At 37.7% G+C, this 14,874-nt stretch overlaps 1 protein-coding gene across 1 annotated transcript in view; it reads right to left on the bottom strand.

Moving 5' to 3' along the window:
- LOC107568614 (neural cell adhesion molecule 2-like) overlaps window positions 1–14,874 on the bottom strand; it is a 129,526-nt gene that overhangs the window by 24,059 nt on the left and 90,593 nt on the right. Inside the window, exons 14-15 of the mRNA XM_016254580.1 lie at window positions 7,783–7,956; window positions 5,544–5,695 (exon numbers count right to left, since the gene is read on the bottom strand). Of these exons, the coding sequence (XP_016110066.1) occupies window positions 5,544–5,695; window positions 7,783–7,956 (326 nt within the window). The remainder of the gene's footprint in view (window positions 1–5,543; window positions 5,696–7,782; window positions 7,957–14,874) is intronic.

The raw sequence follows: 14,874 nt of genomic DNA, 5'->3' as shown, positions 1-14,874 counted from the left end.
GGGGGGGGGGGGGGGACAATCCAACGCTCTCTATTGACTTTCTATTGCGGGAAGCTGCCTTGTCATTTCTGACTTACAACAAAAAACAGAGCAATGCCTAAAAGCTGCTATGTGGATCCAACCCACCCCCCACCCCGTGTGAGCATGGCCTAAATGCGCTCTGTCTCTATATGTAAGGAGGGAGGCACACAGCATCATAAGACGTTGATATTTGGTTAAATATTTGTTGCGACGTCGGGTGACCAAAATTCAATGTAAATTCAACGTCTCATGTTAAATTGATGGCAAATACCGACGTCAGCTAACGTTGATATTTTGTTGTTTTTAGGTTGTGTAACCAAAATCCAATGTTAAGTCAACATCAAATTGATGTCAAATATTGACGTCAACCCGGTTTTCATTTTCAACCAAAATGCAACGTCTGTCTGACGTCATGTCCAACGTCAACCTGACGTTACATAGATGTCTGGAGCCTGCTGGGCTGGATCTTGTGTTCTGCAGTGAGGACCATCTCGCTCAATGCGCTTTAATCTTCCTTTTTATTTGCAATAAACACCTTTCTGAGACCTCACACCTAACCCTCTGTTGTTTTCTTTGTTTATTCAGCCACATAATTGCAACTGTAGGTGCACTTTATTTCATTTAAACCTCCTCACCTGTAAATTTAAAATTAATCCCTAATTGAGATTTAAATCTGAGTTTAAAGTTACGGAGCAACAGGATTAAAGTTAATCTACCTTAAATATAAAATAAATAAATTTTAAATGTAAACCTGCTTATTTTTAAACAAGGTTTAAAGTTTGGTGCAACAGAGTTATTGTCAGACTCTGTTCCATGTTTTGTCTGTGTCTTGCTCCCCAGGTGTTTATGTTGATTTCTTCCCAGGTGTTTCCCGTGTTTAATTTTCAATGATCCCAGGTGTGTCTCCTTAGTCCCTCGTCATCCTGTGTTTAAAAGTCTGAGTCCTTTTTGTTAGTGTTGTCCGATATTGTGAATGTCAACTCCCTTGTGCTACGTGTGATTCCCCACAATGTAAAGAAACTCCTTGGTTTGTACTCCTGGTCTCCTCGTTCTGTGCTCCTCACAGTAGCAACCCGTGACAGAATACCGGACCAAAACAGAAAGTGAGCGGCGACTTTTTCCTTGCGTTTGTTTTTTCCGCCTTGTTGAAAAGTTTTTGTTTTCCCCGCGGCAATGGAAATTGCCGCTCTCTTCTCCGCCCTAGCTCGCCTCGATCTCCCCTTTGTCGAGTATTCCTGGGAGTTCTGCCGGCTCGCCGCGGCTACGGCCCTCGATGACGACATCATCAACTCGCTGTTCTGGCACGGGGCCAACTACCATCGCCCCGTGGACCTCCCAAAGGACGTTAATGTGGCAAGCCCAAAGGACGTTAATGTGTCAAGCCCACCAAGGGTTCCAGCCCCAGTGCCCGCTCCTCGTAAGCGCCTTCCAGAGCGCCCTCCAGTGCCCGTTCCCCCAGAGCTCGCTCCCGTGTTGGCTCCAGCCCCAGAGCTCGCTCCCGTGCCAGCTCCTCGAAAGCGCTTTGCTGTGCCTGCTCCTCCAGAGCACCCTCCAGTGCCAGCACCACGTAAGCGCTACCCTGATCCCGAGTTAAGCCCACGGAGGGCTCCTGATCCCCAGTTCAGGCCAGGAAGGGCTCCTCTTCCCGAGTATAGCCCTCTTCCCGAGTATAGCCCACGGAGGGCTCCTGATCCGGAGTTCAGCCCAGGAAGGGCTCCTGATTCCCAGTTCAGCCCAGGAAGGGCTCCTGATTCCCCGTTCATCCCAGGGAGGGCTCCTGTTTCCCCGTTAAGCCCAGGGAGGGCTCCTGTTTCCCCGTTAAACCCAGGAAGGGCTCTTGATTCCCCGTTCATCCCAGGGAGGGCTCCTGTTTCCCCGTTTAGCCCAGGGAGGGCTCCTGATCCCCCGTTACGCCCAGGGAGGGCTCCTGGCCCCAAGTACAGCCCCGTAAATTTCCCCAAGTATTTTTTTGGGGGGGGTAGTAGGGCTTCAGCCGTAGTGGCCGAGGCTGGGGCTGCGGCCTCGGAGGCTGCTCCACCATGGTCTCCCAAGTCCATGTGAATGACCACTTATCCACATTAGCGGATTTTTTTAAAGTTAACTTTCAAAATGTAGTCTTCTTTTTTTCAGTTCTTGTTCTTGATTGTGTGAGTCTTTGGTCACATTAATCTATTCTTTGTTCAAAAGCAAATAGTTTTGGCTGAGGGCAAAGTCTCATAGCTTTATATTTTATATAACGTTAATGGTGTAAAACTACCAAAACACTTCATACAAGTCTCAAATCAAGCCATTCTTCCAAAACACTAGCACAGGTTATGACCCAACAAACACACTTTGTCACTCATAAAACAATGACCTAAAAAAACACTATCAACAGGTAACATTATACATTATACATTATAAGTTTTCTTCTCTAAAATCTCATTACAAAACAAGAATGACAGTATCTGCTGCTTATAATTCACTGCAATATATATTACACAGTCCATGTTAACATTACAGTAAAAAAAAAAATAAAAAATAAATCCTAATTTATATCTTTTTGTAGAGATGGTAATGTAATTGAAAGACTCACACCTGTGTAGCTGTTTAGAAAGTAATTGCTTTAACAATTTCTAAATGAAAGGAAGAATCATATTTACAGTAAATGCTGGGTGTGAGTCTTTGGTCACATTAATCTATTCTTTGTTCAAAAGCAAATAGTTTTGGCTGAGGGCAAAGTCTCATAGCTTTATATTTTATATAACGTTAATGGTGTAAAACTACCAAAACACTTCATACAAGTCTCAAATCAAGCCATTCTTCCAAAACACTAGCACAGGTTATGACCCAACAAACACACTTTGTCACTCATAAAACAATGACCTAAAAACACACTATCAACAGGTAACATTATACATTATACATTATAAGTTTTCTTCTCTAAAATCTCATTACAAAACAAGAATGACAGTATCTGCTGCTTATAATTCACTGCAATATATATTACACAGTCCATGTTAACATTACAGTAAAAAAAAAATAAAATAAAAAAATCCTAATTTGTATCTTTTTGTAGAGATGGTAATGTAATTGAAAGACTCACACCTGTGTAGCTGTTCAGCTAAATCTAAATGTTCTGATAGTGTTTCATTTTTTAGATACAGAATATATTTCAATAAGGTCTTACTGTAGAAATGTAGCAAATAGCAGTCTTATTCATTTTTGTATTATGTTAGCTTTTGAACTTAGGTTTCACTGTTTTGTGAAGAGTATGTACACCTGTGCAAACTGGACTGTAGGCATGTAGAGTTTTGGTGGTGTTTGTGTCTGAGTGAGAAAATAATTCATGTCATTTGAAAGATGTAGTCATTGAATGCATTGGGTGACAAAGCAATAATACATGATCTACAGTTTAGCCCACATAGACTGCTGTTGTGCTCACTGTGTGAAGAGTTTGGAAAAAGCAACCTAAATATTGACATGTGTCCTAGCAATTGAAAAAAAAAACTATAAATGGAGAGCAAATGGAGACTCTGTTAAGTCTTGTGACAAACTCTGATCAATGGCTCATTTGACACTCACTCTGAAACAAAAAAATAAAAGTGAAAGCTTTAACTCAAAATATTAAACACTTTAACCGTACATAAATAAAACTAAAATAACACTAGCAAATCTGGATGTCTTGCTGATTTCTCCAGTTTAACATATTAGGTTTTTAATGCTAAATCCTCATCAAGAGGCTGTACTAATTCTAAAATTATTCTTTTTATATACTTATAAGTCAATATATCTAACACTGAATATGTATTTTACATTAAAATACGACTTTATCAAATCTGAGACCTTGGCCAATGATTGTATTCATTCATTTACATGAGAAAGCAATAATAAAAATGAGCCGGCTCAATGAGCGTGCTTATTGTACTTAGTCAAAGAACACTGAGTTCTTAATGAAAAATCCACAAAGAGTATGTGGATGTAATTGAAGCACTCTAAATTAGAGTTTGAGACCTTGAACTTTAAACGTTCATTGCTTTCCATTTCTGTGATGCATGAAGCTCTGCATGGGACTGAGATGCGGAGTTGAGCAATATAACTACACTCACTTGAGGGTTTCTATTTGTTATTAGCGTTTTACATCACACTTTCCACAATAAACATTATTTAAAGGCTTAATGCACAGAAAAGTCTTGTCTGCAAGTAAAGCAGTTTAGTGAACAAACAGCTTGAAGCCATTATCGCTGCTGCTTCAGCAAGTGCAAATCTGTTTAGCTGCACCAAATGTAATGGAAATGACTGTTGACACATCTTGAAAAAAAAACAATGAGAAGTGACAATGGCTTTTAGGAAAAATATAGGGTGGTAAGCATGCATTTCTTTTGCTTAAATGTTCTGTTGCAAAGCTTTGCAGTTTTGCTCTGTGGATAGAAACATCTCAAATGAGATCTGTTTCATAAAAAAATATGTCTGAGCTGCTTCTTCTGTCCTAAATGCTAATCTAAGTCACATAGATCAGTAATGGCTTTACTTTAGTAATTACACATAGAAAGTAATTGCTTTAACAATTTCTAAATGAAAGGAAGAATCATATTTACAGTAAATGCTGGGTGTGAGTCTTTGGTCACATTAATCTATTCTTTGTTCAAAAGCAAATAGTTTTGGCTGAGGGCAAAGTCTCATAGCTTTATATTTTATATAACGTTAATGGTGTAAAACTACCAAAACACTTCATACAAGTCTCAAATCAAGCCATTCTTCCAAAACACTAGCACAGGTTATGACCCAACAAACACACTTTGTCACTCATAAAACAATGACCTAAAAACACACTATCAACAGGTAACATTATACATTATACATTATAAGTTTTCTTCTCTAAAATCTCATTACAAAACAAGAATGACAGTATCTGCTGCTTATAATTCACTGCAATATATATTACACAGTCCATGTTAACATTACAGTAAAAAAAAAATAAAATAAAAAAATCCTAATTTGTATCTTTTTGTAGAGATGGTAATGTAATTGAAAGACTCACACCTGTGTAGCTGTTCAGCTAAATCTAAATGTTCTGATAGTGTTTCATTTTTTAGATACAGAATATATTTCAATAAGGTCTTACTGTAGAAATGTAGCAAATAGCAGTCTTATTCATTTTTGTATTATGTTAGCTTTTGAACTTAGGTTTCACTGTTTTGTGAAGAGTATGTACACCTGTGCAAACTGGACTGTAGGCATGTAGAGTTTTGGTGGTGTTTGTGTCTGAGTGAGAAAATAATTCATGTCATTTGAAAGATGTAGTCATTGAATGCATTGGGTGACAAAGCAATAATACATGATCTACAGTTTAGCCCACATAGACTGCTGTTGTGCTCACTGTGTGAAGAGTTTGGAAAAAGCAACCTAAATATTGACATGTGTCCTAGCAATTGAAAAAAAAAAACTATAAATGGAGAGCAAATGGAGACTCTGTTAAGTCTTGTGACAAACTCTGATCAATGGCTCATTTGACACTCACTCTGAACTCCATGTGATCTCACTGTCCTCCAGTCCTGTGAGTTTGTGTCTTTATAGTTGATGATGTAATAGCTGATGGGGACGCCGCCATGAGAGTCGGGCTTCATGAAGGTGACGGTGGCGAGACGTTGGGAGACAGCGGTCAGCCGAACAGAGTACGGGTGCGACGGGACATCTGTGAAAAAACACACACATGATGCTTTTAAATAAACATGAATGAATATTTGCTTAATATATGCGAAAAAGTTAGTGTATACACTAGTACTTTATTCTGAAAATAGTCTACACCTTCATAGCTCAGCTGTTTATCTGTATTGTAGATGGTAAAATGCGTGTGACTGGCATCTTCATTCATTTTGTGTGAAATAAAGAGGCCAACAGACTTTTCATCCTGTGTTAAAGCGTGAATGTGAAATAAACAATTGACAGAGCATCAGATAAATTGTGGACTGGAGAAACTCAGAATGCATCATCATTTGTGGTGCCGTGTTAGTGAGTGACGAGAGCTAAGAGAGCTTTGGTGCCATCAATCAACAGGAAGAAGGTTGCAGTTCAGCTTCCTGTTGAAGAACAATTACTCTCGTCATGAAAGACATTCGTCAGGTAAGAGTAAACACTTCAAACTTTCCTATTTTAGGCCATTTCTGTCATATTTAAGGTTTATGTTTAGGGAGGAGCTTTAATGTTTTTCCTGAAACTCAGCCAGATTAAAATATACACTACTGTTCAAAAGCCTCTTCTGTTCACCAAGGCTGCATTTATTTGATAAAAAATAACAGTAAAATTGTGAAATATTATTATAATTTTAAATATCTGCTTCTATTATTGTAAAATGTAATTTATTTCTGTGATCAAAGTTGAGTTTTCAGCATCATTACTCCAGTTTTCAGTGTTAAATGATCCTTCAGAAAGCATTCGTATATGCTGATTTAATGCGCAATTATTATTGGTGCTCAATTATAATTTTGTTTTATTATTGAAAACTGTTTTTTATTTTCTCATGAATAGAAAATTCAAATAAACAGCATTTATTGGAAATATACAGTAAATATTTTGTAACATTATAAATTAATTTGTCAGTTTCTACAAAAATATGAAGCAGCACAACTGTTTTCAACATTTATAATAACCAGAAATTTGCTTTCTTGAGCAGCAAATCAGTATATTAGAAGGATTTCTGGAGGATCATGTGACACTGAAGACTGGAGTAATGATGCTGATTTTAAAATATATTCACATAGAAAACTGTTAATTTAAATTGTAATAGTTTTTCACAATTTTACTGTATTTAAAGTAATTGCTTTAACAATTTCTAAATGAAAGGAAGAATCATATTTACAGTAAATGCTGGGTGTGAGTCTTTGGTCACATTAATCTATTCTTTGTTCAAAAGCAAATAGTTTTGGCTGAGGGCAAAGTCTCATAGCTTTATATTTTATATAACGTTAATGGTGTAAAACTACCAAAACACTTCATACAAGTCTCAAATCAAGCCATTCTTCCAAAACACTAGCACAGGTTATGACCCAACAAACACACTTTGTCACTCATAAAACAATGACCTAAAAACACACTATCAACAGGTAACATTATACATTATACATTATAAGTTTTCTTCTCTAAAATCTCATTACAAAACAAGAATGACAGTATCTGCTGCTTATAATTCACTGCAATATATATTACACAGTCCATGTTAACATTACAGTAAAAAAAAAATAAAATAAAAAAATCCTAATTTGTATCTTTTTGTAGAGATGGTAATGTAATTGAAAGACTCACACCTGTGTAGCTGTTCAGCTAAATCTAAATGTTCTGATAGTGTTTCATTTTTTAGATACAGAATATATTTCAATAAGGTCTTACTGTAGAAATGTAGCAAATAGCAGTCTTATTCATTTTTGTATTATGTTAGCTTTTGAACTTAGGTTTCACTGTTTTGTGAAGAGTATGTACACCTGTGCAAACTGGACTGTAGGCATGTAGAGTTTTGGTGGTGTTTGTGTCTGAGTGAGAAAATAATTCATGTCATTTGAAAGATGTAGTCATTGAATGCATTGGGTGACAAAGCAATAATACATGATCTACAGTTTAGCCCACATAGACTGCTGTTGTGCTCACTGTGTGAAGAGTTTGGAAAAAGCAACCTAAATATTGACATGTGTCCTAGCAATTGAAAAAAAAAAACTATAAATGGAGAGCAAATGGAGACTCTGTTAAGTCTTGTGACAAACTCTGATCAATGGCTCATTTGACACTCACTCTGAACTCCATGTGATCTCACTGTCCTCCAGTCCTGTGAGTTTGTGTCTTTATAGTTGATGATGTAATAGCTGATGGGGACGCCGCCGTGAGAGTCGGGCTTCATGAAGGTGACGGTGGCGAGACGTTGGGAGACAGCGGTCAGCCGAACAGAGTACGGGTGCGACGGGACATCTGTGAAAAAACACACACATGATGCTTTTAAATAAACATGAATGAATATTTGCTTAATATATGCGAAAAAGTTAGTGTATACACTAGTACTTTATTCTGAAAATAGTCTACACCTTCATAGCTCAGCTGTTTATCTGTATTGTAGATGGTAAAATGCGTGTGACTGGCATCTTCATTCATTTTGTGTGAAATAAAGAGGCCAACAGACTTTTCATCCTGTGTTAAAGCGTGAATGTGAAATAAACAATTGACAGAGCATCAGATAAATTGTGGACTGGAGAAACTCAGAATGCATCATCATTTGTGGTGCCGTGTTAGTGAGTGACGAGAGCTAAGAGAGCTTTGGTGCCATCAATCAACAGGAAGAAGGTTGCAGTTCAGCTTCCTGTTGAAGAACAATTACTCTCGTCATGAAAGACATTCGTCAGGTAAGAGTAAACACTTCAAACTTTCCTATTTTAGGCCATTTCTGTCATATTTAAGGTTTATGTTTAGGGAGGAGCTTTAATGTTTTTCCTGAAACTCAGCCAGATTAAAATATACACTACTGTTCAAAAGCCTCTTCTGTTCACCAAGGCTGCATTTATTTGATAAAAAATAACAGTAAAATTGTGAAATATTATTATAATTTTAAATATCTGCTTCTATTATTGTAAAATGTAATTTATTTCTGTGATCAAAGTTGAGTTTTCAGCATCATTACTCCAGTTTTCAGTGTTAAATGATCCTTCAGAAAGCATTCGTATATGCTGATTTAATGCGCAATTATTATTGGTGCTCAATTATAATTTTGTTTTATTATTGAAAACTGTTTTTTATTTTCTCATGAATAGAAAATTCAAATAAACAGCATTTATTGGAAATATACAGTAAATATTTTGTAACATTATAAATTAATTTGTCAGTTTCTACAAAAATATGAAGCAGCACAACTGTTTTCAACATTTATAATAACCAGAAATGTTTCTTGAGCAGCAAATCAGTATATTAGAAGGATTTCTGGAGGATCATGTGACACTGAAGACTGGAGTAATGATGCTGATTTTAAAATATATTCACATAGAAAACTGTTAATTTAAATTGTAATAGTTTTTCACAATTTTACTGTATTGAATTTTTCATCAAATATGCCTAGGCAAATAGAAGAGAAAAATATTCTTTCAAAAACATAAAAAAATCTTTCAAAAAAAAAAAAAAAATCCAAACTTTTGACCAGTATTGTACAGAAAAGCAGTGTTTTGCAATGTGTCTTTTCCCATTGAAATGTTCAAAATAATGCAAATTATGCATTACTTTATTAAATATGCACACATTTGCATATTAGCATGTATAAAAAATGACAGACCTGAGAGAAAACATTCCTGTTACGTTTTACGTGATCAACAACTCAGTGGCTGGTAATTGACAGCATTTTGTTTATTTAACAAAATATTTCATAAAACACTCTGTGCATGTAAATGAAGATGCTTTTGCCCTTTTAAGATGAAAAGGCCTATAAAATGTCAAAGAAAATTAATAATAAAAAAAAACTGCTCAGCAATTAACAGAAATACTATAAGGCAATGGAAAAAGTAGAGATATTTCATCTGCTTTCAGAACATTTATAAAAGAGATGTAAAATAGATATCATATATATATATACATATATATATATGTATATATATATACACATATATATATATACACATAATACACATGTGTGTGTATTCCCTTGGGCTCGATTAAGTCCTCTCTGAAGTAAACTGCAGCTCTTCATGGCATATTAAGCAGCTCTACAGTAAATGGGACACTACTCTGGTATATTAGTGAGCTCTCTAGTAAATCACATGGCATTACAGAAGATTAGCTACAGTTAAATTAGCAGTGGCCAGATGGGAAGGACATATCATTATGGAAAATTTCAATAATAGATCAATGCTTAGCATATGACAACAGGTTTAAATCAAACACAAACCAGTTTCTCAGGTCAACATGTCACCTCGTCTCAAACCAAACGCACTCTGATATTAATATGAGTCAATCACAAGAACAGAGAAAATAAGATGAGGCATCCCTAAAGACAACATTAAAAGCTTGCAAACAATATGTAATAACCCAGGTAACAAATTTAGGCAATAAAAAAAGTTGTGGGAACATTGTTTTGAAATGTCCAGTTTTCTTGCAATTAGAATGTTATTTAAAGGTTACAAAAACATTTCTTACAACTATGGGTTGGCAACTTCAGAAAAGGAAAATATGGGACAACCGTGGTTTATAAGCGACATACATATGCAAGGGTACAAACTTTTGAATGGGGTCATTTTTATAAATTCATTTATTATTTTTTTGTCTTGTGGAGTATATAAACGTACATTATGTAAAATAGCTTATTCAAGACAGTACTAAATAAAAAATAACATGCAATTTTCATGATCCCTCTTATTCTGTGAAAATTATTAATGGGGTCATAGGATGCTACATGCACTTTTACAAGTTGTGTTGGCAGTGTGTGTACACAAACACCCTATAATGATAAAAATCCCCCCAGTGTTTTTTTTTTTTATCTCGTTAAATGTTTTCCCCTTTCTCAAATCGAGCCGATCTCAGATGACGTCACACAGACAGGCCCCTCCCTCGATAATTTGATTGACAGTCGTCATTTACTCCTGACATCTGAGCCGCTGAACACGCAGTGGATTACATTTGTTTCTGAAGGGAATGCTCCCACGATCTGCCTAAATGTGTCTATGTTCACGCGAATCATTCATGATCCAGCCTCATCTACAAGATGTGAGTATAATGTTTTGTAATGAATCTTTGCAAATCGCCTTTCCTATTAATGCGCTCATTAGCAAGTTTCACGATGAATGCGGCTAAAGTAAACAGTCTCTCTGAGAGCGGCTCGGAAGAGAGGGGCGGGGTCAGCAGAGCTCATTAACATTTAAAGGAAAATGCTACAAAACTGTGTGCTCTGAAAAGAGCTGTTTTTGACAGAGTAAAATAGATGTTTTTTACACTACCATTGAGACATTTTAACCAAACTATGTTACAGACTTTTCATTAAGACCCTAAAGAATCATATCAACTTGTGGAAAATGGACATCCTATGACCCCTTTAACATTTTATATATTCTTCAAGGGGTGTGTAAACTTATGAGCACAATTGTGTATAAATTAAAATTCATATTTTTCAATTAAAGACAACTAATAGATTTAATATGGCCTACATTTTTTTTATTGGTCATTTTGTTTCAAGAATAAGGTCCAAGGTTAAGAATCCGCTAGAAGTTACTTAAATGTAAAATGTTTTTCTCTATTTAACAACATTACAATAGTGAAAGACGACTTCCCTAATTGACCTCAGGTAGATTGCATGTTTTCTTGCGCGGCTGGATGTTGGACTCATGAACAATAATAACATTGTTTGCATTCGCCAAAACTGATTTGCTGAAGTCAAAACACGGACAGTGAAGGGAACTGGCATTAGCGCGACCACTGCTTACTGTAATGCGGGAGCGACCAGCCGGCAGAGGATTCCGCAGCCTTCCTCTACATATTCTGCATGAGGGAGTGGATGTGATTGGATGATGACAGGTGACGGTGATCATTCTCAAGTGTCGTGATCTGCACTGCTGCTGTTGCATCAGTCAGTGGATACATCAGCATAGCAGTCAATAAACGGGACAAGGGAGGTCACGTACAGGACATACCAATTAACCCAATATATGGTACTACAACGTTCTACAACTAACGCTACCTAACTTTCAAAATATTATGTTATTATGTTTTACTGCCAACTAAGTTAACAGTTCAAACAAAACTGTAAATACCTTTCAAAAGACCAGGTTTAAAAATTTAAAATGTGTATTTTAATCTCATGCTGGACTTTTAAAGGGAAGTTTAGTGTTATTGGTAAACACATACCTGCCTGTGCTAATATAAACTCTTGATATCGAGCGCCGATGTTGTTTCTGGCTGTGCAGTTGTAACGTCCGAAATCCCTGTCCGACACTGGAGTGACCTGTGGATAAAAACAAACCCAAAGGTCAGGAGAATGAGAAAATGAGTGCAAGAATATGGATATGCAACTAGATACAGTAGCAGTTCATGTGTAAGTTAAATACATTTTCACTGGGTTCAACAAGAGGAAGATAACTTAACCAGCACCTTTTGTTTTGGATGCTGTTGTTTATTCATTATTTTAACCAGAAAGATTTCCGTGGTCAACCTGCTTCACCAGAAAGATCATGCACAATTAAAAATAAATGAATGAATAAATAAATAAAACTCTAACTAAAATGAAAAACAAATATACCTAATGTGCAATGTAAATAAACTACTAAAAGTGCATTATTGTAAAGTTGCTGAACCTCTAGAAGCGATCGGCCCTCTGTGGTGTGAATGCGGATGTTGCTGGTCCCTTGACTAGAGATGGTAAACCGGTCTCGTCTCCACAGCATGGTCGCTGGAGGGTTGGACTTCACGTCGCAGCTGATGTTCACTGGGTTTCCCTCCCATGAGTAGAAGATGGTTTGATTGGTCTGGAACTTTGGCGCATCTAATAAAAGAGAAACAGAATGAGCAAAATGAAACTGGAAAAACAGATTTTTGGGCCATGCTAGAAGGTCCAAGGTCATCTATACCAGCCAGATGTCCAGCTGATCGGCCATCAACACTGTAAAGACTTTTAAAACAGTTAAATAAGACCAATCAAAAAAAAGATTACTGGAGTACATTTTACAAGAAAATAATATATCAATCTTTCTACTTTAAAAAGTCACATTTATTTCAATGTTATGCTATTTCTTTGTGAAATTTACTAGAAATTTCTGAGTGAAGTTTCTTGAGGTTTTTTTTCCCAAGTAAATCCTACTCCATATATACCATATAAAATCAGCAATTAGAAGCTTGTTATGCAAGTAAAAATAAAGTCCCTTTCAAATGTCTTCCATCAGGGCTTCAACACAAGCACAATAACCATTGTTATTATAGTTAACTGAAACTAAAACCATATAAAACCACAAATAACTAAAACTTTACTTAAAATTAAAACAAAATTTGAAAATATTAAAATCATAAAAAACAAAACAAAAAAATCACTAAAACAATCACCAAAAAAAATCATACAAAATTAAAATTCTAAATATGAATACAAAATATTATTAAAACTATAAAAGTACTTCTGTATTTGCTTCTCAATTAAGTTGCTTTGGATAAAAGCATTTGCTAAATGAATAAATGTAAATGTAAATGAAAACGTAAATGTCACGATAAAAGGACACAGAAGCAAAGGCAAGTCAAACAGAGGATTTATTGTCCACAAAAAACAAACTTAGGCAGTCTGCGATCACTGGCCGTATTCGGCGTTCGTAGAACTGGACTTTAACTCAGGAGCACTGGAACATAAGGGTTGACTTGACTTGAGTGTACATGGTGCTACCCTGGGCTGCAGAGCGAGGAGTGACTACCTCTCAGACAGTATGGACCGGAGGACAGCGTCCGGAGGAGAGCGAATTGCTGGCAGTGGGTAAATGGGAGACTGGGCAGAAATCCAAGTCACACGATAGGACACAACTAGATAACACAGGACTGGACATGACTAGATCCTACAAATGACGTAATAGAGAGCCAAGAGACTGACATAAAAGCACAATAATCTGGCAAAAGACCTTGTAACACGCAAAGAGAAATAGAGAGGAAAATCAGCATAAAGAGGGAACAGGTGCAGTCCCAATCAGAGCGAGCGCTGATTGTGATCGCGAACAGCTGAGTCTAGGATAGCACAGCACGAAAAAGAAAAGAAAACTAGAGTCAAACCCGGCTCATGACATTACCCCTCCCCCAAGGAGCACCCCCAGGCACTCATGAGGAAGGAGACTGGCAAGAATGACGGAAGTCCTTGATGAGCGAATGGTCCAGAATGTCCCGGGCCGGGATACAGCTTCTCTCCTCCGGGCCGTACCCTTCCCAATCGACCAAGTACTGGAAACCCCTTCCCCGAGGGCAGACAGCCAACAGCTTCTTGACTCTAAAGACGGGCGAACCCTCGACAGGGACGGGGGGGAGGGTGGGTAAGGAAGGTAGGGTGGGCAGACAATGGGCTTAATACACAAGACGTGGATAAAGGCCTGGACGGAGGGGACGGAGACTTTGGATTCTTGAGAGGAGAATAGCGGTGGTTGGTAACCTAGACAACAATGAATTGGAGATAACCCAGTAGATGACGATGGTAACGAATTAAAAGCGTATTCAGCCCAAGGCAGCTGCTCACACCAGGAAGTGGGGTTGTGAGCAGCTAGAGTATGGAGCAAACGTCCCAATATCCGATTGACGCGTTCAGCTTGCCCATTTGTTTGTGGGTGAAATCCTGACGACAGACTGGCCGTAGCTCCAATCTGCCGACAGAATTCCCTCCAAAACTGAGAGACAAATTGTGGTCTCATGTCAGAGGGTAGTCCAGATTTTAAAAACGTGCTCAAATACTGTTAGCACCGTCTCCTTAGCAGAGGGGAGTTTGGGAAGGGAGACAAAATGGGCCGCCTTGGAAAAGCGATCGACAACTGTAAGAATTACCGTGTTACCCGCGGAAGGAGGTAGACCCGTAACGAAATCCAAAGCGATGTGCGACCACGGATGAGACGGAATAGGGAGGGGGCGAAGCAGACCAGCAGGCGGGGAGTTGCTAGACTTAGATTGGGTGCAGACTGGACACGGAGCTACAAAACAGCATACATCACAGACTAAAGCAGGCCACCAGAAACGTTGACTGACAGTAGCTTGAGTCCCTCACACCCAAGGGTGCACAGCGAGCCTGGATTTCTCAAGCGCTTCGCGTTCGGGGGTGGACAAGAAATAAAGTCTACCACGAGGTGGCGTACTACCCGGAACAAGATCAATGCTGCAGTCATATGGTCGATGGGGAGGGAGAGAAGCAGCCCG

This window comes from Sinocyclocheilus grahami, unplaced genomic scaffold (genome assembly GCF_001515645.1).
Source record: "Sinocyclocheilus grahami isolate Dianchi unplaced genomic scaffold, SAMN03320097.WGS_v1.1 scaffold1263.1, whole genome shotgun sequence".
In the NCBI taxonomy this organism is placed as follows: domain Eukaryota; kingdom Metazoa; phylum Chordata; class Actinopteri; order Cypriniformes; family Cyprinidae; genus Sinocyclocheilus; species Sinocyclocheilus grahami.
The sequence above is the reverse complement of the archived record's forward strand: the minus strand, read 5'-3'. Positions and strand labels throughout refer to the sequence as shown.